This window comes from Chiloscyllium punctatum, chromosome 11 (genome assembly GCF_047496795.1).
Source record: "Chiloscyllium punctatum isolate Juve2018m chromosome 11, sChiPun1.3, whole genome shotgun sequence".
In the NCBI taxonomy this organism is placed as follows: domain Eukaryota; kingdom Metazoa; phylum Chordata; class Chondrichthyes; order Orectolobiformes; family Hemiscylliidae; genus Chiloscyllium; species Chiloscyllium punctatum.
In genome coordinates this window covers 63,717,626-63,742,708 of record NC_092749.1, presented here as the reverse complement: position 1 = coordinate 63,742,708, position 25,083 = coordinate 63,717,626, and the positions used below count along the sequence as shown (strand labels likewise).

The following is a 25,083-nucleotide window of genomic DNA, read 5'->3' as shown; positions in this document are numbered from 1 at the left end:
AGAGACCTAAGGGGCCAATTTTTCACGCAGAAGGTGGTGCGTCTGTGAAATGGGTTGGCAGAGGAAGTGGTGAAGGCAAGTACAATTGCAACATTTAAAAGACACCCATATGAATATATGAATAGGAAGGGTTTGGAGGGTGATGGGCTGAGTGCTGACAGGTGGGACTGCATTGGGTTGAGATATCTGATCGGTATGGATGAGTTGGACTGAAGGGTCTGTTTCCATGCTGTACAGCTCTATGACTCTTGAGTCACAAATCAGCAAAGCACCACTGAAAAGGGAAAAGGACAACTCCTTTTGTGTAAATTGAAGAACCAACAATCTTCACACCAAATGCTCAACTGCTGAGGTTAGCACTAATGGAATGACCTAACTTAATGCAGCAACATTTCTCTACCTATTCTTCATGGATAAGCCAAAGTTTGATTCATATATCTTTTTTCTAACTATTATGCATTTCCTCACTCCTTGTTTTTGTGTTCCATATTGTTATCTTTTTCTTGTATTTTATTAAACTCATTCCTTCCTTAACCCAAGAAAGACACAGTGGCTCAATAGTTAGCACTGCTGCCTCACAGGGACCCAGGTTCAATTCCAGCCTCGGGCGACTGTCTGTGTGGAGTTCGCACATTCTTGCCATGTCTTTGTTGGTTTCCTCTGGGTACTCCGGTTTCCTCCCACAGTCCAAAGACGTGCAAGTTAGGTGAATTGGCCAAGCTAAATTGCCCATAGTGTTCAGGTTAGGTGCATTAGTCAGGGTAAAAGTAGAATAACAGGGTAGGGGAATGGGTCTGAATGGTTACTCTTCAGAGGGTCGGTGTGGACTTGTTGGGCCAAAGGAAAAAAAAAGGCTGGTTAAATTAGCTCTTTAGAAAGCATAAATACATTGGAACTATCCATGAGGAATGGACTCCCTGTGTTACGTTATCCTTGTTATGACCAACAAAGGCGAGGAGAGAATGAATAAAAAATATAGCCAGTTCAATCTACTCACCCAGGGGTATAATAATTTGTGGGTATTCTGTCAGAATCTTAATGAACTGAGGTTTCTCATCTGAATGGGCAGTCATTACAATGTTTTTTTTATTCACTTGTGTGATGTGGACATTATTGGCTGGTCAGCATTTATTGCCTATCCCTTGTTGCCCTAGATGGTGTTGAGCTGCCTTATTGAATCACTGCAATCCATGTTCTGACAGTTTACCCACAATGCCGTAAAGGGAAGGATTACCCTCAAGGCTACAAAGTCGAGTTCAGACAAAAAAAAACCCAAAACAGTTCGTACTCATCAGAATCTTCCCTGTTTCCCTCTTCCATCCTGGAACGTCAGAATCTTTCTTTACTGGGTGAATATTTCCTTAAATATTTACAGACTTGTGAATGTGTTCAGTTATTGACTTCCATAGTAGATAAGTAACAATGTTAGGATCCATCAAGCCAGGCTTTGTTCTGGGATCTGACAAATCCAGAGTTAAGATTAGCTGGGATCACATACTTGGCTGGATGATGTGGTGAAGTGAAGGATTAGCCAATTGATGCATAATGTTTGTAACACAGATGTAATACAATGGAAAGCAAATGGTATTTCCAAATAGTATTGTTTCTGAATAGCATCTGCAAGCATAATGTTTAATTGTTTAATTGAGATCTGCTCTGTTTGCTGATTCTGAACATTTCAATATCCTGTTAAACTTCATTTCGTAAAGCTGGCAACGTCCAACAGTCAGGCGTTTAGTCCAGTTCTGAGGGTGTTCCATGATCAAAGCAATTTCTGTGAACTAATCAACAGAATAAAAAGTTGCTTATTCACACCAGCAGATATTTTGTGAAAATCATGCTTCAGTTCACTGGGACAAGGGTTTTCTTAAAGGAGTAATCCTTTGCACAGAGCAAGAGAAAATGTATTTAATGAAAGCCAAAATTATAATAATGAAAAAATGTGCCAAATTACTTCATGTCTTTTCTTACAGAAAATGTGCATTTCACAAAATATCAGTCCTATCAGTCAACGTATTACCTTGAAACACTTAGGCTGAGAATTTTAATCAAAATATGTGACTGAGAATTTGCTTCTTTACCTGAAATGATTCAGACTGTGCAAGTGGGGAATTGCAGGCTTCCAAAAACTGGTCCTCCTGGATCCCAACATCTTGAAGATAGCTCTCTAACAATTGTTCCACCTGAAGAATAAGACAAATTAAACATGCAAATTGAGGAATCCCAAAAAATAAATAACTGAAGTTAAAATTAATATTTCACTCTTGCAAATTTGAAAATTTCAGACAAATTCAAAACAAATTATACTGAAAAGGCAGACAGTATTTTCCTTCTTTTAATTCATTCATAGGATGTGGGAGTCATTGACTGGATACTAAGTGGTTTTTGCAGACCATTTCAGAAGGGATTAAAATCAGCTCTTAGAAGAACATCTTAGAATTACTGCAGTGTGGAAACAGGCTATTTGACCCAAGAAGTCCACACCGACCCTCCAAACAGTATCCAACGCAGACCCATTCCCCTACCATATTACTATACATTTCCCCTGACTAATGCACCTAACCTACACATCCCTGAACATTATGGGCAATTTAGCACGGTCAATTCACCTAAACTGCACAACTTTGGACTGTGGGAGGAAACCAGAGCGCCTGGAGGAAACCCATACAGACATGAGGAGAATGTGAACCTTCACACATACAGCTTGACCAAAAGCGTCCTGGGACCAGATTCAAAGATATAGCTTGCATCCCCAGAAGAGAATAAAGCATTCCTCCAGCCCTCACCTCTCTTACCATCATCACACTGACATGTACCCTATGCCCCACCCTTGTAACCTAATACCCTATTGCCCATTAATTCTCAAATCCCTATGCTAACTTATTTCCCACTTCCACCCGCTGCCCTTTTCCTCTTCAATGCCAATGTGTAAAAGAGATGGGCAGAAAGTGTGCTAGCGAGAGGGGGAGAGCACCAGGGCGAGAGGGAAGGTGTGACAGTGCATGTGTGGGATGATAACATTAACTCATAACCAATGGATCAGATCCAAACTCTGCAGTTCTGTAACATTCATTCACATGGTTGTGGACATTTAAACAACTCACAACTAACTGAAAATATATTACCATCTTTGATCATGGCAAAGCCCAGTACAACACCACAAAAGGCTGAAGCATTTGCATCCATACTCAGTCAGATGAGCCAAATGGATGATCAGTCCCAGCTTCCTCTTTTTGAGAGCCCTGACATCACAGTTACCAGTCCTCAATCATTTTTATAAATCTAACGTGGATAGTGCATAGGGTATGGATCCTGACAATATTCTGGCATTGGTACTAAAAAGAGTTGCTCACCAAAGCTAGCTGCACCCTAAATCACTCTGACCCAGTACAGCTACAACTCTGGCATCTACCCAATAATGTGGAAAATTGCTCATTATGCCCTGTGAGAAAAAGACAAAGAATATACCAGTAGTGAAGACTACATGCTTAAAAAAAACAAAAGAAGCTGAAGGTTCTGCATCTGAATACATGAAGTATTCACAACTAAATTGATAGCACATGCAGTACTGAATGAATATGGATCTGATAGCCAGTCATTGCGTTACCCTACTAGATAACATCTTCAGTGAGCCTCAGGAGAAGCAATGCTGAAAATTCCTGCTTTCTATTTATATGTTTGGGTTTCTTTTGGTTGGTGATGTCATTTCCTGTGGTGAAGTCATTTCCTGTTCCTTTTCTCAAGGGGTGGTATGTGGGGTCTAACTCGATATGTTTATTGATAGAGTTCCAGTTGGAATGCCATGCTTCTAGGAATTCTCGTGCGTGTCTTTGTTTGGCTTGTCCTAGGATGGATGTGTTGTCCCAGTCGAAATGGTGTCCTTCCTCATTAGTATGTGAGGATACTAGTGAGAGAGGGTCATGTCTTTTTGTGGCTAGTTGGTGTTCATGTATCCTGGTGGCTAGTTTTCTGCCTGTTTGTCCAATGTTGTGTTTGTTACAGTCCTTGCACGGTATTTTGTAAATGACATTAGTTTTGCTCATTGTCTTAATAAGATCTTTCAAGTTCATTAGCTGCTGTTTTAGTATATTGTTGGGTGTGTGGGTTACCATGATGCCATTGGTAACCCACAAACCAATGGCAGTCATTTCCAAGATGTCTTTGGTATAGGGGAGAGTGGCTTGGGTTTCTGGACGAGATTTGTCGGCATGATCCAGCAACTTAACTAAGGAGCTGTTCCAATTCCCATACCATCCCATAAACTATTGGCAAAAGGTAAATTCAAAACACAGATCTTACAGACAGGAGAGATTTCAGAGAGAAAAGTCAATCAAGGATTATTGACTGAAGTATGGAACCTTTTTGACTGCAGCAGCTTCTGCTAGAGCTACCAGCAGCTGCTGAAGTAAACCAAACTAGAAAAAACCTGAACTGAGAGAACTGGCCACTCCCCTGCCATTACTAAAGTAGACATTTTGGCACCTCTGCTTTTACAACCTCTCTTGAAAGAAACCTAAGAACAAAATAACCTTGATAAAGTTACAGCACCGTCACATTTGGTATTGTGTAATGTGACAGGATTGATTAACAACCTCAATGCCAAGGCATCTCTTGGTTGAATTTCACATCTAGTTGAAAATGGAGAAGTGGTTTAACACTAGTATTTTAAACTTTTAAAAAAGGGCAACTATGTTGACATGAAAGCTGATATTAAGCTAGAGATAGGTCAGTAGCGAAGCAGTGACATTTTAAAGGATATTTCAGAATAGTACATACCTACTATAAAGAAAAGTTCCAATGGTGATCCATTATCTATGGTTAACTAAACAGATTAGGGAGAGCATCAAACTTAAGGAAAAAAACAGATAATTGCACAAAAGTGAGTGGCACTTCAGATGATTAGTCAGAATACAATGAACAGCAGAGAATGACTAAAGTGTTAAACAGAAGAAAATCTGTTTTATGTTTCTAGCAACAGGTTCTTTGGATCTCTAGAAGGTAAAAACAGTTGGTTAATACCAAAAAATAAAGAAATGGAGGATGCGATCATGCTTCCATTTTCACTTTAGAGGTGCAAAAACATTGCAGCAATTCTTGTGAGCTAGGAGCTTAAAGGAAGTAAGGAACATGGTAAAATTATAATCACTGGGACGCAATACTGAGCAAATTCATAGAACTGTTGGTTGATAAAGTCTGTAGTTCCTAGTGGACTTTATCCTGGAATCTTAAAAGGGGTGGTTAATCAAGTAATAGGTGTGTTGATGTTAATTTTCCAGTTGGTTTGATTCTGATAAAATTCTGTTAGACTGGCAAGAAGGTTCATTTGACATCTGTCATGGAAAAGATGTTAGAATCAACATTAGAGTTTATAAATGAGCACTTGTAAAAATTCAAGACAATCGAATCAGCATGGCTCTGCGAAAGAGAAATCAAGTTTAACCAATTCATTTGCAGTGGTTAGCAGGGAGCCCATTGATGTACTGCACTTGGATTTCAGCAAGGATTTGACAAGATGCCAGACAAAAAGTTCTTAGTGCTCAAAGTAGGAGCTCATGCTATTGGAGGTAACATCTTGGCAAGGATAAAAGTTTGACTGACTGTCAGAAAACAGACAGTATGCAATTTAAGTAAGAGATAGTAAGATTTTTAATTAGGAATAGTCAAAAGGTTACGGAGACCGGGCAGGAAAGTGAATTTGAAGGTGACAAAAGATTAGCCATCATTCAAATGGTAAAGCAGACTCAGGGGGCAGAACTGCCACCTACTGCCCCTAGTTCTTATGCTCATATGCGTAAACGGTTCTTTATTTGATCAGCAGGCTGTGGCGAGTTGGGTCTTGCAGGGATCTGTGCTGCACCCTCTGTTTGATACTAAATACTCTCTCAATTATATAATTTGTATGTGGAATGAGCTGCCAGAGGAAGGGGTGGATGCAGGTACAGTTACAATGTTTAAAAGACATTTAGATAAGTAAATAAATAGGAAAGGTTTGGAGGGACATGGGCCAAATGGAGGCAGCTGGGACTAGTTTATTTTGGGAACATGATGGGCGCGGACTAGTTTGACCAAAGGGTCTGTTTCCATGCTGTAAAACTCTATGACTTAGACGAGGAATCAAAGTAGCTAGATTTGTACATGATGCCAAGATAGTTGTAAAGTATGTTATGGGGAAAACATAAGGAAGATGCAGATGGATTATAGATAGATTGAGTGAGTAGGTAGAAACTTACAGACGGAGTAGTATTATGTGTGAAAATGTAAAATTATTTACTTTGGCAGGAGCAATTCAAAAAAAGTATTATTTAACAGAATTGAAAGGTGCAGAGGGATCTAGGTGTTTTAGTGCATGAGTTGTTAAAGGTTAGAATGCTTGCACAGCAAAAAATTAAGAAGGCTAATGGAATACATCTTTTATTATGCATAAAACATAGAACGGTTTAGCACAGCACAAACCCTTTGGCCCTCGATGTTGTGCAAGCCTACTCGAAGATCAGACAAACCTACATATCCTTTATTGTACTAACTTCCTTGTGCCTATCCAATAGTTGCTTAAATATCCCTAATGTGCCTGACTCTACTACTACCACTGACAGTGCATTCCACACACCCACCACTCTCTGAGTAAAGAACCTACCTCTGAACATCTCCCCTAAACGTTCCCCCAATTACCTGAAAATTATGCCCGCTCATGATCGACATTTCCACCAAGGGAAAAAGTCTCTGGCTCTCCACTCCGTCTCTGCCTCTCAATATCTTGTACACCTCTATCAAGTCACCTCTCATTCTTCTTCACTCCAATGAAAAAAACTCTAGTTCTGTCAATCTTTTTTCATAAGACATGTCCTCCAGTCCAGGCAGCATCCTGGTAAATCTCCTCTGCACCCTCTCTAAAGCTTCCACATCTTTCCTATAACGAGGCGACCAGAACGGAACACAATATTCCAAGTACGGTCTAATCAGGACTCTACAGAGCTGCAGCATAACCTGGCCGCTCTTAAATTCAATCCCCCTACTAATGAAAACCAACACACTATATGCAACCTTAATAGCCTTATCAACCTGGGTGGCAATTTTGGGGGATCTATGGACAGGGTTCCCAAGATCCCTCTATTCCTCCACACTGTCAAGAATCCTGCCTTTCACCCTGTATTCTGCACTCAAATTCGACCTTACAAAGTAAATGACTTCACACCTTTCCAAGCTGAACTCCATCTGCCACTTCTCAGTCCAGTTCTGCATCCTGTCAATGTCAAGTTGTAACCTACAACTGCCCTCCACACTATCCACCGCTACACTAACCTTCGTGTCATTGGCAAACTTACTAACCCACCCTTCCACTTCCTCATCCAAGCCATTTATAAAAATTACAAACAGCAGAGTTCCCAGAACTGATCCCTGCAAACACCACTAGTCACCAAGCTCCAGACTGAATATGTTTCATCGACCATCACCTTCTGTCTTCTATGGGCCAGCCAATTCTATATCCAGACTGACAGGTTTCCCTGTATCTCATGCTTCCCATATATGAGGAACTGAACATAAGAATAAGGATGTTATGCTTCAATTATGCAGGTTATTAGTGAGGCCATATCTTAAATACTATGTGCGGTTTTGATTGCCTTATTTAAAGAAGGATATAATGCCTTGAAGGCAGCTCAGAGGAAATTTACTAGATTGATAACTGAAATGAGTAGATTGTCTTTTGAGGAAAGATTGGATGGGAGGTGGGGCTTGTTTTCACTAGAATTCAACAGAGCAACAGATGATTTGATTAAGTTTATACAATCCTGAATGGTCTTGACAAGGTGATTATGGAAAGGACTTTAATCTTGTGGGTGAGTCCAAAACTGGAGAATTTACTTTAAAATCAGGAGTTCCCCATTTAGGCCAGAGGTAAGGGGATTTTAGTTTCTCAGGGGGTTTGCAACTTTGCAACTCTCTGCCTCAAAAAGCAGTGTGTTGTTGGTTGCTGAATAATATTTTTAAAATAGAGGTAAATAGATTCTTGTTAGGTGAGGGAATTTAAAGTTATGGAAGGCAGAAAGGAATGTGGAACCAATCAGCCATGACCTTACTGAACAGTGAAGCAGATTAGAAGGAACTACTAATTCATCAGCTCCTAAGTTTGCTCGCAACGAGGTTCTAGAGATTCATCTCAAATTCCTGGATACTTCAGGGCAATGTAATAGGGTTGGATTCCCAGGGAATACAAAACGGAGGAATACAAAGTGGGAAAATCCGCCATATCTCCCCTTACCATACATCTAATATCTTGTTGCTCTTCTCTGCTATTCGTTTGCTCCTTAACTCTGTAATGACAGTCTTGACCCTTGTCAAGGACCTGTCATTAAAATGAACTGTATTCATTGAAAAAGAAAGTCGACTCCTGGAAGACTTAAAGTGAATGCTTGATATTAGTGCTTATTCCATTTACCAATGATTAGCACTCAGGACTCGGTCTCAAAGGATAAAATCTTTGCAACAAATACTGGCTCTATGATCACATTTTATTTACCCTTTAAAGCTTTTAGAGTGATTCCTATTTGCTGCATTGAGCAGAATAAAAAAGGTTTGATTTGATTTATTATCATCACATGTACCTAAGTACAATGAAATGTTTTGTTTGAGTGCAACCAAGGCAGTTCATAACATACAGAGATCACACAGTGATTAAACAGAGTATTGAATATGAAGTTACAGCTGCGAAGATGGTGCCCAAAAAGCAAGATCAACAGTAGATTTGAAATTTGAGAGGTCCATTTAGAAGTCCAAGAACAGCTTCTTGCCCGATGTTATTATACGCGTCCTTAAGCTTTTGTATCTTCTACCAGATGGAAGAGGTTGAAAGAGATTATAGCCAGGATGGGAGGGGTCTTTGATAATGTTGACTGCCTTCCGAGACATCGAGAAGTGTAGATGGCATCAATGGATGGAAGGTTCGCTTGCATGATGGACTGGGTTGTGTTCACAATTCTCTGTAGTTTCTTACAGTCCTGGGCAGAGCAATTGCTGTACCAAGCTGTGATGCATCTATGGTGCAACTACAAAAGTTGTTGAGAGTCCTTATGGACATGCTGAATTTCCTTAGCCTCCTAAGAAAGAAGTGGCATTATTGTATCTCCTTTACCGTTGCATCAATGTCAGTAGTCCCGGACAGACTATTGGTGATCGTCACTCCTAAGAACTTGAGACTTTTGATAAAAACAACAAATACACTAAAGAAGGCAAGCCACCAGCTGCTGATTCAATCAGTCTAGACTTGTGCACCACTGTTCTATCCTCCCTTGGTCTTGCCATACCCGAGCTGTGTTGCTTCCTTCTAATTGTCACAGTTCTACCAAATCCCACATTTCCATCAAGTATCTAGGAGCATGGCATGATCTCCTAGTGTGATAAGTGATGTCTCCCCTGCGTTCGCTTCTAGCCTTTGATAATTGTAGAAATTTCCTGGGTTTTTTGGGAATCTCTCTTCCTTTCACTAATTCAGATGCAATCATATGGGATGTAAGGCAGAATTTCAGGGTGCTAGGGTGGAAGCTGAGAGCTAGAACAAACAAAGTTGTTATCTCTGGTTTGTTAACCGTGCCACGGGATAGCGAGTCAAGGAATAGGGAGAGATACCAGCTGAACACGTGGCTGCAAGGATGGTGCAGAAGGGAGGGTTTCAGGTACATGGATAATTGGGGCTCATTCTGGAGAAGGTGGGACCTGTACAAACAGAACGGTCTTCATTTGAACCAGAGAGGTACTAATATCCTGGGTGGCAAATTTGCTGGTGCTAGTCGGGTGAGTTTAAACTAGCTCAGCAGGGGGATGGGAACCTGACGTGTAGGTGCAGTGCACAGAAGGATCAGAGTAGGGAGGACAGGGACAGGATTTCAGGGTCACAGGAATGTGCTGGCAGACAGCAAACTGGTTTGAAGTGTGTCTACTTCAATGCCAGAAGTATCCGAAATAAGGTAGGTCAGCTTGCAGCACGGATAGGTACCTGGGGCTTCGATGTTGTGGCCATTTCGGACACATGGATAGAGCAAGGTGAGGAATGGATGTTGCAGGTTCCAGGGTTTAGATCTTTCATTTAGAACAGGCAAGGCGGTAAAAGGGGGGGAATAGTCAAGGTTAGTCAAGGATACTATAATGGTGGCTGAGAGAACTTTTGATGAGGACTCTTCTACTGAGATAGTGTGGGCTGAGGTTAGAAAGGAGAGGTCACACTGCTTGGAGTATTTTTATAAGCCTCCACAGAGTTCCAGGGAGGTGGAAGAGAGGATTGGCAAAATTATTCTGGGTAGGAGTGAAAGAAACAGGGTGGTCATTTTGGGGGACTTTAACTTCCCCAACATTGACTGGAAATGCTATAAATCTAGTACGTCAGATGGATCAGTTTTTGTCCAATGTGTACAGGAGGATTTCCTGACAGTATGTCGAAGGGCCAACAAGAGGAGAGGCCACCCTGGATCTGGTGCTTGGCAATGAACCAGGCCAGGTGTTTCATTTAGTTGTAGGTGATCACTTTGGAGAGATTGACCATAATTCAGTTATGTTTAGTTTAGCTGTGGAAAGAGATAGGTACATGCCACAGGTCAAGAGTTATCGATGGGGCAAGGGCAATTATAATGTGATTAGGCAAGAATTAGGAAGCAAAGAATGGGGTAGCAAAATGCAGGGGATGCAGACAATGGAAATGTGGAGTTGGTTTAAGGAACAGATATTGCATGTCCTTGATAGGTATGTCTCTGTCAAGCAGAGAGGAGGTGATAAGGTAAGGGAACCGTGGTTTACTACAGAAATTGCATTTCTTGTTAAGCAGAAGAAGGAGGCTTATATGTTGATGAGGCAAGATGGTTCAGATAAGGCAATGGAAAGTTACAGATCAGCTGGGAAGAATTTAAAGAGAGAGTTAAGAGGAGCAAAGAAAGGACACGAGCAGTCTTTATCGAATAGAATAAAGGAGAACCCTAAAGCTTTCTATAGGTATGTGAGGAATAAAAAGATGACTAAGGTAGGAATAGGGCCATCAAAGGCAGAAGTGGGAAGTTGAATGTGGTCCCTGTGGAGATCGGAAAGGTGCTAAGCGAACATTTCTCATCGGTTTTCACTCAGGAAAAGGAGAATATTGTAAAGGAGAAGAAGGAGGTATGAGATATTAGACTAGAAAGGATTGAGGTTAGTTACGATCAGGTGTTATCAATTCTAGAAGGAGTTAAATAGACAAGTCCCCTGGGCCAGATGGGATTTATCTGAGGATTCTCTGGGAAGCCAGGGAGGAGATAGCAGAGCCTTTGATTTGGATATTTGAGTCATCATTGTCTACAAGTTTAGTACCAGAGGACTGGAGGACTGCAAATGTTGTTCGCTTGTTCAAGCTCAGTGGTTAGCACTGCTGCCTCATAGCGCCAGGGACCCAGGTTCAATTCCCACCTCGGGCAGCTGTCTGTGTGGAGTTTGGATATTCTCCCAGTGTCTGCGTGGGTTTCCTCTGGGTGCTCCGGTTTCCTCCCACAATCCAAAGGTGTGCAGGTTAGGTGAATTGACCATGCTAAATTGCCCATAGTGTTAGTTGCAGGGGTAAATTTAAGGGAATGGGTCTGGGTGGGTTGCTCTTCGGAGGGTCAATGTGGACTTGTTGGGCTGAAGGGCCTGTTTCCACACTGTAGGGAATCTAAGAATCTAAGAAGAAAAAGAAAGGCAGTAGAGATGACCCAGGTAATTATAGACTAGTGAGCCTTACTTCTGGCATGATCTCCTAGTGTGATAAGTGATGTCTCCCCTGCGTTCGCTTCTAGCCTTTGATAATTGTAGAAATTTCCTGGGTTTTTTGGGAATCTCTCTTCCTTTCACTAATTCAGATGCAATCATATGGTACAAGATAAGATTTCTAATCATCTAGCAAGCAACAATTTGATTTCAGATAGTCAACATGGTTTCATCAAGGGCAGGTCGTGTCTCACAAGCCTCTGAGTTTTTTGAGAAGGTGACCAAGCATGTAGATGAGGGTAGGGCAGTTGACGTGGTATACATGGACTTCAGTAAAGCCTTTGATCAGGTTACACATGGTAGGCTGTTGGAGAAAATGCAGAGGCATGGAATTGACGGTGATTTAGTAGTTTGGATTAGAAACTGGCTTTCTGAAAGAAGGCAGCAAATGGTGGTCGATGGAAAATATTCAGCCTAGAGTCCAGTTACTAGTGGTGTGCCACAAGGATCTGTTTTGGGACCACTGCTGTTTGTCATTTTTATAAACGACTTAGACACAGGCATAGGTGGATGGATTAGTAAATTTACAGATAACTCAAAAGTTGGCAGATTAGTGGACAATTTGGGAGAATGTTACAGGTTGCAGGGGGACTTGGATAAACTGCGGAATTGGGCTGAGAGGTGGCAAATGAAGTTCAACACAGCTAAATGTGAGGTGATGCACTTTGGGAAGAATAACAGAAAGGCAGAGTACTGGGTCAATGGAAAGATTCTTGGTAGTGTGGATGTGCAGAGGAATCTTAGAGTCCATGTACATAGATCCCTGAAAGTTGCCACCCAGGTTGATAGTGCTGTTAAGAAGGCATACAGCGTGTTAGGTTTCATTCATAGTGGGATTGAGTTCCGGAGCAACAATATCATGCTGCAACTATACAAAACACTAGTGCGGCCATACTTGGAATATTGTGTACAGTTCTAGTCGCCATATTTCGGGAAGGATGTGGAAGCATTGGAAAAGGTGCAGAGGAGATTTACCAGGATATTGCCTGGTCTGGAGGGAAGGTCTTATGAGGAAAGGCTGAGAGACTTAGTCTGTTCTCATTGGAAAGAAGAAGGCTAAGAGGGGATTTAATATAGACATACAAGATGATCAGAGGATTAGATAGGGTAGACAGTGAAAGGATGATAACATCAGCTTGTACAAGTGGGCATAACTACAAATTGAGGGGTGATAGATTTAAGACAGACATCAGAGGCAGGTTCTTTATGCAGAGAGTGGTAAGGGCGTGGAATGCCCTACCTGCTAATGTAGTCAACTCAGCCACATTAGGGAGGTTTAAACAATCCTTAGGTAAGCACATGGATGATGATAGGATAGTGTAGGGGGACGAGCTGAGAATAGTTCACGGGTCGGCGCAACATCGACGGCCAAAGGGCCTGTTCTGCGCTGTATTGTTCTATTTTTTATGTTCTATATTCAAGGGAGACAACGGTCAAAACAAAATTAAAGCTTAGAATTCCATTATTCAAAATTCAGAACTCCATCAAACAGCAGAAATTTCTCATCGCTGGTATTCCTTAAAGGTCTCCACGTGACTAGTGGACACGATTGATCTGTTGCTTAAGGCACAAGACTATTAATAAACATACCACCATGGATGCATATTCTCATAATAAGTAGTTCCCATTTCTATATGAATTATAAGGAAATTATAAATTTACTGAGAGAAGACAACCTGATTCCTATGCCTTCAAAATACACATTATACCAAACAATTTAGTTGATCATAACACAGAAGGGCCTAGGATTGCCACCTAAACTACAACAAAGATAGCCGGAACATGAATCCAGTGAAGGTAGTTGCACAATATAAATAGACCTAGGTTGGTAGTTACTACATAACAATTGGTGAAATAAGAATATTAGAATGGAAAGATATAGTAAATTACAAAACAATTGCAATTCACAGCAGCGAAGTACCACGAATATCAGTCAACTGAAATAAATATTCAAACATCTTTATTATTAGAGAGAAATTAAAGACATTTCTTTAAAAAAACTTAATGGTGCAAATTTTCATTGAATCAGGATAACTCAGCAGACATTCAAAGATGGTTTGGCGTGACTTGAATAAGGAAACACAAGTCCATTTCCAGCAGATACCAGGTCATGGTGGGAGACAGAGACAGGGCAAGAAAGAACTGGCGCAGTCACAAAATACTAATCTACAGTACCTATTTTTGAAATTAGTCTATGCAAATAAACCCAACTTTTGTTCTTCCGATAGCCTTAATCTGCAATGTAGGATCCAGAAGTTTATGATGGAGACACAACTGCTCCTGAAAGCTTAAGTTAAATTGTCTGCAGAGACCTCCAACCTAAAAATCTGAGAAGTGTGAAAGAAGAAGTCAGATCTATGAGAGCTTTCTAGGATTCTTTGATGCATTGGCAGACAATGCTTTGGTGCATTGGCAGGATATGCTGTCAGGCTCACTGGAAGAAGAATGTTTCAAAGGAAGGAAGTTTAAAAAAATTACAGGTGCTGAAGTCTCCCACATATGGGCAAAAGAGGAAGCGCAGCAGAATCATTACGTTACCAAAGCCAGTGTACTCTGGCGGAAGAATCAAAGCACGCAGTCAGGAAGAGAAAGAGGAGATATTACCCTGAATGACGGGTGTACTGTTGCCAAAAAAGTTGCTTCAACCATGACGGACAGAAAGCGAAAATGAAGGTTGTGAGGTAAAATAGAAATAATTAGAGATATTAGAGACGGTGGAGGAAGACATTGCACCTTGATTAACTGATCCCCATACTCCACCTGTTGCACTCAAGGTCATCATGGCCCTCAATTTCTATGTAACCAACTTCCTCAATGATGTACTCTTGGTTGGTGAGACCTACACTAGCTCTTGCTGCCTCAGCCTCAGATCAATGGCTGGCTATTGGGATAAAGGTAGCTGGCTATTAAGAAAGGGGCTGTTTACTTCCTTGTGGCAACCAGCAAAAAAGTTGCAATTTTGCTATAATATTAGCACTTACAGACAAGGACCGATATCAAGTCAGTATTGGTGTTGAAAATGCAGTGACCAACACTCTAGAACTCAGCAGAAAGAGTTTTGAGCATGGTGGTAACTTGATGCACAATATGACAGAGCAGAGAGATATTCAAACTGAGGGTCCAGAGGCTGCCAAAGGAGCCACCTTATCAGATAATGAGATGACAAAGGGCAGCCTGTCACCTCAGATAGAGATGCCACCAAAATAAAAAGAGGGAGACCTCCTTGGGAATAGGTCCAGGTGTTAATGGTGTGATCTACATAGAACTTTATCATCATGAATACAGAGGCAGTTCACCTTAGCAAATTTGTTAACCTCACAGCATTAAGTGTTTGGGGAGTTCCTGACCAGGTAAGTGTCCATTTACATAAGCACCGCTTCTCCAAGAGATGCTTAATCCCAGCAAGACAAAATGCCAATACCTAACTTTATCATTCATTTGCATCTCTGTGGCTGAATCAGGCACCATCAGTACTTTAAGTTTCATCAGTATCGAGAGACTAACTTTGTGATGCCCTTTAAAATGGAGGCCTGCACTTCTAAGTTAGAGGCTAGTAATTAACCAGAAATAATTTCACCTCATCTCTCGACATGCGAAGAACACATGTCAGCAGTGTAATGCAAGAGTCTGCATATATAAGCATGAGAGTTAGGCTAAGAGAACAGCAACAACTTGATATTGTTCAGGACAAAATAATGTACTTCTTTAATAGGGAATTACTGTACAAATCCAGAAACTTCTTAAAAATAATAGGGAGGTCAAGGATGAGGTGTCACTTGTGCAAAGCAAATAGTGAAGTGATGGAAGGAGGAGAAAGTGAGGACTGCAGATGCTGGAGATCAGAGCTGAAAATGTGTTGCGGGAAAAGCGCAGCAGGTCAGGCAGCATCCATGGAGCCGGAGAATCGACATTTCGGGCATGAGCCTGAAGAAGTGAAGTGATGGAAGTCAATCAGCCAATTCTAAAGATTCATAAATTCATGGTATGTCCCTTAGCCATCTGAACTTGCAGATCAATTATTTTTTCACCAGGATCTGTTGCATTGTCTTTTAACACAGAAAAATATTCAAAGGTATTGCATGATGTGCTCTTAGAAATAAATTTATGTCAAGCTAAAACCAAAGAAGTGTTAAAAGGTGAGATTAAATCTTGAATAAGTAAGTGGATTATAAGACAGGTGACACGGGAACTTGAAAGGCAGATGTGCTCACCAGGAAATTCCAAAACATGCCTGAGTGAAATCTAAACATTTTAGGTGGCTCAAGAATGTTCACCAATTGTCGGGCAGGAGAGCCTACAAGCCAGTATCAAGTAACAAAAAACAGACCAGCACATAACCATCAGAAGTTCTGGAGATTCACACTCATGAACTGTCTTATAGTCCCCTAAGTTTACCAGCTAATGCACACATTTAAAAAAGCAATGGCAGTTAGCATGCCATTAATTTTCCAGCAAATGACGTAGCATATTCTAATTGTGTGAAATGGACTTGAATTATAGATGATCGCTGGAAGAATGACACTGTGCAGCATCTTTCATTTGATCATTTAAAACTGATTTTTAAGAAAATACCATTTTCAACAAGAAAGACAAGTATTTTTATTGTAAATTTAATGGAAATTCCACAGCAGAAAACTTGCAAAGTTGTTTAATTCTTACATTTTGGCAAAAGAAATTGGATGCCAATAAAAAGTGAACGTATCCTTTATACCCATTAACCCAAGGCTGATCTGATTACTCCTCATTTCCATCTATCCCAATTAAACTTTCACCTCCTTAATCATCAAGAATCTATCCACCTCAGCCTTAAAAATATTGAAATACTATCTTCCGTCACATTTTGAGGAAGAGCATTCCAAAGATTCATGACCCCCTGTGAGAAAGAAAATGATCATTTTCTCAGTTTTAATTGGAAACCTCTTATTTTGAAACAGTGATGCATAGTTCTAGACTTTCCCACAAGAGAACACATCCTTTCCGCACCACCTTATCAAGACCTCTCAGGATCTTATCTGTTTCAACGAAGCTGCCTCATACTCTTTTAAACTCCAGCAAATACAAACCTGGCCTGAATAACCTTTCCTCATTAGACAACCTGTCCATTCCACAATTAGAAAATGCTACATCATTTGCTGATGGTACTTGCTAGCTAACTTCCTCTGATTTGATTCCAAAGTATTTACATCCTTAAATAAAGAAGCCAACACTGTACACAGTATTCAGATTTGACCTCATCAATGCCCTACGTATCTGAAGCATAACCTCCCTATTTTTGTATTCAATTCCCCTCACAGTGACACATTATTTTCTATCTTAATTACTTGCTGTATCTGCATACCTTTTGCAATTTGTGCACTAGGCCACCCAGATTCCTCTAAATCTCAGAGCTCTGCAATCTCTCGCCATTTACATAAAATGTTTCTTTTATATTCTTCTTTGCAAAATGGACAAGTTCACATTTTTCCAGATTTACTCCATTTAAGACCCTGGATAGAGGGTCCAATATCTGGGGTATGAGGGCCCTGTGTTTCAGTAGGGAATGGAGCTGTGGTGCTCCAGTCCAAGGATGGCTGCTGTACTTGGGACAGGGCAGGATCACTATGTATGAGTTAGGGTGGAGCTGATGTATGCAGATCAGGAGCCAGGATAGAGCAATTGTTAGACACTGGAGGTTGGAGACTGGGCAGTGGGCCTGCTGTGCGTGGGTGAAGTGCCCAAGCCAATAGCACTTGTGGATTTCCATCCTTCCCCTAATTCCATTTCCCAAATCTTTGCCCACTCACTTAACCTATCTATATTCCTCTTTAATATCTGAAAGTGCTTTTCACAACTTACTGTCCTATCTATTTTTGCGTCATCAGTAAATTCATCAGGCCTTTCATCAAGTAATTTATTTAAGTAATAAAACATTTGAAGTTCCAGCACTGAGCCCTGGTGCATCATTCTTAGCATCAAAAGGTAACAAGAAAATTACTAGATACCAATAAATCATCAAAAGTTGTGAGTAGTGGCCCAAAATCCCTAATCAGGGTCAGAAATTTTATTTCTGATGTTGATCAGATTAAACAAAAAACTCTTACATTTTGATAATTTTTGGACTGGAGATTTCTAAATAAGGACCTTCTATTACAACCTGTCCAAGTATTCCCAAATCCAGCACAGGAGATAAATCGCATAAAAACCACGCATGCATTTACAGCACTGAGTGCCCATATTCGTAGAATTTAAATGCCCAGCAGACACTTTGAAAGCTACTGTAAAAAGGCAAGTATGTAAGTTAGGTGAGGGTTAGGGTTGGAGGGGGTGGGAGAGGCTAAGGTGCAGGAGGGTAAGAGGATAGGGTACTAAACTGAAAGGAGGCTTTAGAGACTAAATGGACAAGGTACCTGTGGTCCAAGTTAAATGGATGGGTATGAAGTTTGACTGGGAGTGTTAGGTCAGATTTGGCTTTTTGGTTTGGAGTTTGTGGAGTGTCAGGTCCTATGATGTTGAATCATAGAGGGGCGGATCCAGCCAGGTCAGGGAGAGCAGGAGGTTTGGGTGATCGGTGTAAAGCGATAAATAGTGTCGGGTTGAGGCTAGTGAGTGTCAGAGATCAAGGAATGTCAAGAATTAGTGGGGAATTTAGTTGTGGGGTGTCAGTGGTAAGTCAATGGTTTAATTTAATTCAGTTGCCATGAATTAGAGCGCATTTATAATTATTTAACTGAAATTTCACTCAAGAAAAGTTAAAGAAAGACAGAATACTCCAGAACTGACCTCAAAACTGGAGTGTTGCATTAGAAGTTGGGGTTAGAAACCAGGCAAAAATTGAGGGGACTGCAAGGTTTCAAGGTGGATTAGGCAGAAAGTCTTCCTGCGGACTCCAGCACTATATCCAAAAATTACATAAAAAGAACAAAACAGAAAAAAATTCTTCTGCACTCTGCACTATATCCTCATCGCCTCCAAACAGGCCCCATATTGATCAATGCCAACTTAATGCTTTCAATCCATTTCCATAATGCTTAATATCCTTGCTACCCTTCTACCCATTTTCTATGGCAACTCAAACCACCTACATCATCCTATGCTCCTCTACTCATCCCACAAACTGCCTCATATCCCCTATTCTAACTTACTGTCTACTCAAGCCAATGCATGTTTTTTCCTACTATCCTTTCCCCCTTCACCATGGCAAATCAGCCAGCATCCATTTGTACCAGTGCACACAAGAAAAAAAAAGTTCTATATATTAAAATTCCATAATGCAGACTACATTGAGAAAAATATTTCTCATTTATAAAATATACTTTTATACTTCTTCTCACTCAGTTCTCATACTTCTCAACAGCCCTTGACACATCTAACAGGCGTTTACACACATTTTACAGTACAATCTTTTCTACTATTAATAATCCATTAGAAACCAAATGTCGTCCCCCACAAAGTTACCCAACCCTTTAAGTGTACCTTAATTCCCCACAAAGAGTACCTGTCACTGCAAAGTATACCAGACACCTTCTGCAAAGGTATCTCAGGACCATATCCATAGGGGTCTTTATTTGGCTATCCAATCAAACCCACAAAATTTAGACATGCTCTTAACAGCTCTATGTGCATGTTCCAGTTTCCCTGCTTTGGCATTGCCAAAATCCTAATTCAGTGGTCAGCTGCCTCCATAAAACTTGCATACAAATGTATGAAATAGGGGCAGAAGGAAATAATTTAAGCCTTCTCAACTTAAGTCTTCTCCAAAGTTCAATAAGATCATGGCTGCTCTGTTTGTGTTTTGAATTTCAAATTACCATATTACTCCAACAGCCTGAGATGCTTGTTAGGTAAAGGAATAAATCTATCTCTGCCATAAAAACAATAGTAAATAATTTTTTCTCCACTGCTTTGAGGCTGAGAGTTCTAAATTGACACTACCTTTTGACAGAAAAACTTCTCCTTAACTCTGCCCTAAAAGAGAGGTGCCTAATTTTAAAATATGACTCCTCATTCTGAACTTACCCACAAGTCATATAATCCATACATCCATTTTGTCAAGGCCAGTCAGGATATTATACACTTCAATGAGTTACCTCTTCTTCATCACAACATACTTTCTTACCTGTTTTGGTATCGTCAGAAATTTTTGCCACCATGCCTTCCCTTCCCTCATCTAAGTATTGAGATAAAATTTAAGAAGTTGAGGCCCAGCAAGGACTTCCATGCATTACATCTTGTCAATCAGACAATGACCATTTTTATAACCCATCTGGTTAGCCAGCAGAAAACAATCTTCTATCCACATGAGTCATAATCCCAACCATATGCTTTACATGCGCAATTCCCAGCCTGATTCCATCGCTGTCGCCAAGAAAATGGGAAATGTCATATTCAGGAGCAGGACTTTTGATTTCAGGCTACTTAGAATCATACTTCCTCACCACAATAATAAAAATTCAACCTAAATGTCAATAATGCAGAGTTATCTGTATTGCTAGAGAATTGAAATCATCAGCTACTTGTGATGTTGCAATATGGAAAAAGAACTGAACTGCTTTGACACTTATATCATAGTCTTTCAAAAATGACAGCTACCATTAAAAAGACAGATTAAGTTATATGCAGGTTAATAATAAATGAATAAGCTTTTCTCAAACAAATATCACCTTCTTAGTGAACACAGCTATTACTGTGAACCTACTAAAGCCATAAATAACTGAATGGTGCAATTATCCTTGTGTCCAATGGTTTCCCTCTTTCTTTTGATGTGTACCAACATCAAGTATTGATTGATTGACTGCTTCTTGGCCAGTGTGATGAAGAGCTTATGCTCAAAATGTCGATTCTCCTGCTCCTCAGGTGCTGACTGAGCAGCTGTGCTTTTCCAGCATCACACTTTTTGACAGTGTGCTGTTAAACTTAACATTTTCAAAGTAGATGCCTTCAAAACAACTTCAATTGAGATTACTGGCGTGGATTGCCCTAGTTTCACATGTCAAATATTGACACTGGTTTGAATCATCTAAAAGAATAATCATTTGCACTAATATAAAATTTTATTAAAACTCAGAATTTTTATGGTGGCTTATTAGCTTGCATTTTATGGCTTTAGTAGGTTCACAGTAATAGCTGTGTTCACTAAGAAGTTGGTATTTGTTCATAAAAATATCTATTGTCATGTTTTTTCAGTGGAATATGCCTACTTATCAAGATACTAAAAAAGGATGTTGTATCTTGATGAAGAAATTGAAATCTTGAAACCATCATAAAATCACAATTCTAAAAGCTGAAATCAGAAATCTCTTTCATGTTAAATAGTCTCAAATTTTGAAACATGACAATCTTCATTAAAGTTGTACTGTAAAGGCTCAGATAAGTGACCTGATAGAGGTTTATAAAATTATGAGGGGCATGGATAGGATAAACAGACAAAATATTTTTCCCTGGGGTGAGGAAGTCCAGAACTAGAGGGCATAGGTTTAGGGTGAGAGGGGAAAGATGTAAAAGAGACCTAAGGGCCAACTTTTTCACACAGAGGGTGGTATGTGTATGGAATGAGCTGCCAGAGGAAGTGGTGGAGGCTAGTACAACTGCAACATTTAAAAGGCATCTGGATGGGTATATGAATAGGAAGGGTTTGGAGGGATATGGGTCGGGTGCTGGCAGCTGGGACTAGATTGGGTTGGGAAATCTGGTTGGCATGGACGAGTTGGACCGAAGGGTCTGTTTCCGTGCTGTACATCTCCATGACTCTTTGACTCTTAAGTTTTGACAGAATATTGTTACGACAGGAAGACAGAAAGCCAAATCAAACCAGCCTCCCTATTCCTGTATTCACAACATAGTTAAAATTAAAACATTCAAATGACCTTAAAACTGACCCTAATGGCTCCTAACCAGTTGTACAAATTGTACAAATAACTGGTACCAGACTTTGTGAATAATCAATTCCAGACACCAGGTTTATGTAGCTTTAAAAAATTAACATTTTATAAATAAGACAGTAGCTTTAGTGGAGCAAAGTTTAATGACAAGGTAAACTGATTAATGTCAATGATTTAAACCAAAACATCTTTGATTCTACCCTCCCCCAACACACACAACGTCAGACAGACAGGTATGGTTAAGGAATAAACTTAAAGAAAAAAAAAGGAGATTAGACAGCCAAGTTCACTTAAGCAGACTCCATGATCCATGGTGGCATGTGAACCCAGGATCCCAGGACATTACCTGAGTCTCTGGATTAACAGTCCAGCAATAATATCACTTCTCCCCATGGCAAATAAAATATTAAGCAAAGTAGAGTGGAGTCATAACTTTTAATAGAAAGAATAAGCAATATAAAATAAAGGATTCTATAAGTGGCGCAGTAGTAGAGGCCTGAAGATAAATGTGTGTAAATTGCTGTATGTGGAAAAGCAGGATTCCAGAATTTTCTGGATTGGAGCATAGCATATAAATGTAAAATCATGATGTACCTTTATACAACACTTGCCATATTAACATTTAGGTTTATGGCTGTTTTGGTCTATGTAAAATTGAACATATACAAGAAATTTGTTGTGTCTACATAATTTCATAAAGAAATAAAACAAATTACACCACAGGGAATTTCATTTGATTTGCTGTGAGATGTTCTTTTTAATTACAATTGCTAGAAACGCACAGTCTATATCTACTGCAGTGCATTGTGCCAAGAAAATAACTTGGGAAGAAGAGCACTTTGGTGAAGAGTATAAACAATTATTGAACAAGTATTGTCAGTAAGGACAAATCTCAATCGCATGTTTGACCTTACTTTGATCACATCACTGCAAGGTTACTATTAGCTACCAGGCAACTCAAGGAAATGTCACAAAGGGCTCCTCTACTTGTCAACAATTGTCAAAATGATTTGTCATACAATGGCAGGATTTTTTTATTATGACTCCATATGACCCCATTCTTAACAGCTGAATAACAATATTATTAATTTTCCCCTGAAGTATCTATGCATACTTTTTAACAAGTTAAAAACAAACACGACATCAAAAGAACATTTGTGTGTTTTTACAGTTATGTCCACGAACACATGTTCAACATACATATAAAAATTGTCCTTACTTTATAAATGCACAAAAAAAAGGGTTTTAACAAATACAAAAGCAAAATAATGCCTTTGAGGGAAATCTGAAACTATAAATACAAAATGCTGTTAGCGAATCATCACAAGCCTGAAACATTAACAATTCCACAGAGTACCAGAACCCCCAACCCATCAAGAATTACTACATGTATCTAGGTGTCTTGGGTCAATAAGTATAGAGGTACCTCAGTTCTTTGAAGAGTTACCCTGGCTATCCAAAATAAATTTATCAAGAATTGACCTCCACAGATGCTGCCTGAATAACTGAGTATTTAGAGCGTTTTCTATTTCTTAGATATACCACAATTTAACTAGAAAAGTATTTTATGTTATGTTATTTAACTATTACTACACCATGAACAATTTAACTTGTTTATGAGACTGAACTGCAGAATGTATAGTTAAATACTAAAACAAATCTCCTTATCATTTCAAGAACTGTATTTTCAAAAAGAAGTTACTGTTAATGGATTTTTAGTGGAAGTGTAAAATGAAACTTGAAATTAGAGCATTCTGAAACAAAACCATAAAGAGAAAAAAAAGCTATTATCTGAAGAATCTTTCCTGCTTAAAGATACTGTTTCAGCAGTTATATACTTCCAGCATTTCCATTCATATAACAGGTCCTTCTAGTTATTTTCATATAATCACCTAAACAATCTTTTATTTTAGAAATTTGCCTAATATCTAAACTGCCATTAGGATGAGGAGAAAAATAAACAGGAGTGTATGCTTTAATATTAGTAATCAAATTAAAATAATGTAATACATATTAACATATATTTATATGGTAAAGTCAAAGGTGTAAAATGTTCGAAGATACTTCACAGAAGTTTTAGCAGACTAAATAACAACAAAACAATGACAAACAGAAGATGATATTGGAACAGGTGACCAAAGGAGTTGGTCAGTATTGTGGAGTTTCTTATAAGAGGACAGAATTTGAGAGAGACATTCGGCAAGAAACTTCCAGAACATTGAGCCCTTTGTGGACACAAAATATTTAAATGAAGAAAATTTCAGTTAATCAAATTCACTGGAAGACAGAGATTATACAATGCAGTGGAGTAGGATAAGAAAGGTAGCAATGAGACAGAACTGGATATCACCAGTACATACATAAAATTTGAAATAGTATTTTCGATCATATCATCCATTTGCAGTACTTGGTGTAAAATTAGAAGAGGCTAAGGATAGACTCCAGAAGGTAACTATTCCAAAGTAGGAAAATAAACCATTGCTGTAAATTCAATTGCTACAACTGGATGGATAAGAATGGAACCTCACTCAACTTTGTAGAAGAGAAGGGAGGCATTGGAGAAGGCTGTTGTGGATGTCGAAGACTGTCCACTGGTCAAGAGGATGAGGAGGGATATCACACAACAGTGTATTTTTTGCATTCTGATAAGGATTATTTCAGTGTTGTAATTGGGGCAGAAGATGTTTAGAAGCATCAAACAGGACATTCTTTACAATATCAAAGGAAGCTACATGATCAGCAGTGTTGTTAGTGGAAATATCAGAAATTTACTGGAAATAGTGTAACAGCTAAAGGTAGATCAGAAGGTTGCAGGACAGTGAGAGAAACTATAAGTGTCAGAAGTAAGAAACAAGGGAATAAAGAATGTAGGATGATCATAGAATCTGCAATTTTGGTTAAACATGTCTGCATTGTTTGTTCATTATTGCAGTTCACTATCATGTTTATTTTTATTTGTAATATTTTTAAAAGGATAGTCCAATAATATTTCCCATAATCAGTTCACAATCGAAGGGATGAGATTGCGTAATATTTTAATGGATTAAAGCACAGTGAAAAGTTTGAATAAGTACTTAATTTTAAAGGACAGGAAGTCTTTGCCATTGGTGCCCCGAAGGAAATTTTCACCAAGTTATCTTTATACTTCAGCAAGAAAGTCTGCATTTTCCACAATATATGCCACTTATTTTCTGACAGCTGATTTATTCTGTTGGACTTTGCTTTTTTGAAACGTAGGGGGAACTGCGACAAGGAAATCACAACAGGTAATTTCACAAATTGTACTAAACTGCACCTGATGCAAACAAACGAACTCACCAAATCCTTGTAATCCTGATGGATTTCTGTATAAGATAATTTATTTTCCTCTTCATCATCAAAAACTGAAATAAAAAAAACAAGTATTTACCTCAGTTTCCCTGAAATCGTGACCCCTATAAAACCTATTTCAGTATTCGCAGTAAAGGCT

The 25,083-nt window shown here is 39.4% G+C and overlaps 1 protein-coding gene across 5 annotated transcripts in view; it reads right to left on the bottom strand.

Moving 5' to 3' along the window:
* The window catches only part of cfap36 (cilia and flagella associated protein 36), a 115,578-nt gene that overhangs the window by 90,085 nt on the left and 410 nt on the right, over positions 1–25,083 (bottom strand). For 4 of the 5 annotated variants that reach the window (XR_011961870.1, XR_011961869.1, XM_072580959.1 and 1 more), the window contains exons 2-4: positions 24,933–24,997; positions 19,853–19,903; positions 2,082–2,183 (exon numbers count right to left, since the gene is read on the bottom strand). Coding sequence is in view for 3 of the 5 variants with exons in the window: in XM_072580959.1 (XP_072437060.1) it covers positions 2,082–2,183; positions 19,853–19,903; positions 24,933–24,997 (218 nt within the window). In the remaining 2 variants the exon portion in view is untranslated. The remainder of the gene's footprint in view (positions 1–2,081; positions 2,184–19,852; positions 19,904–24,932; positions 24,998–25,083) is intronic. The other variant, XM_072580960.1, reaches the window with a different exon arrangement.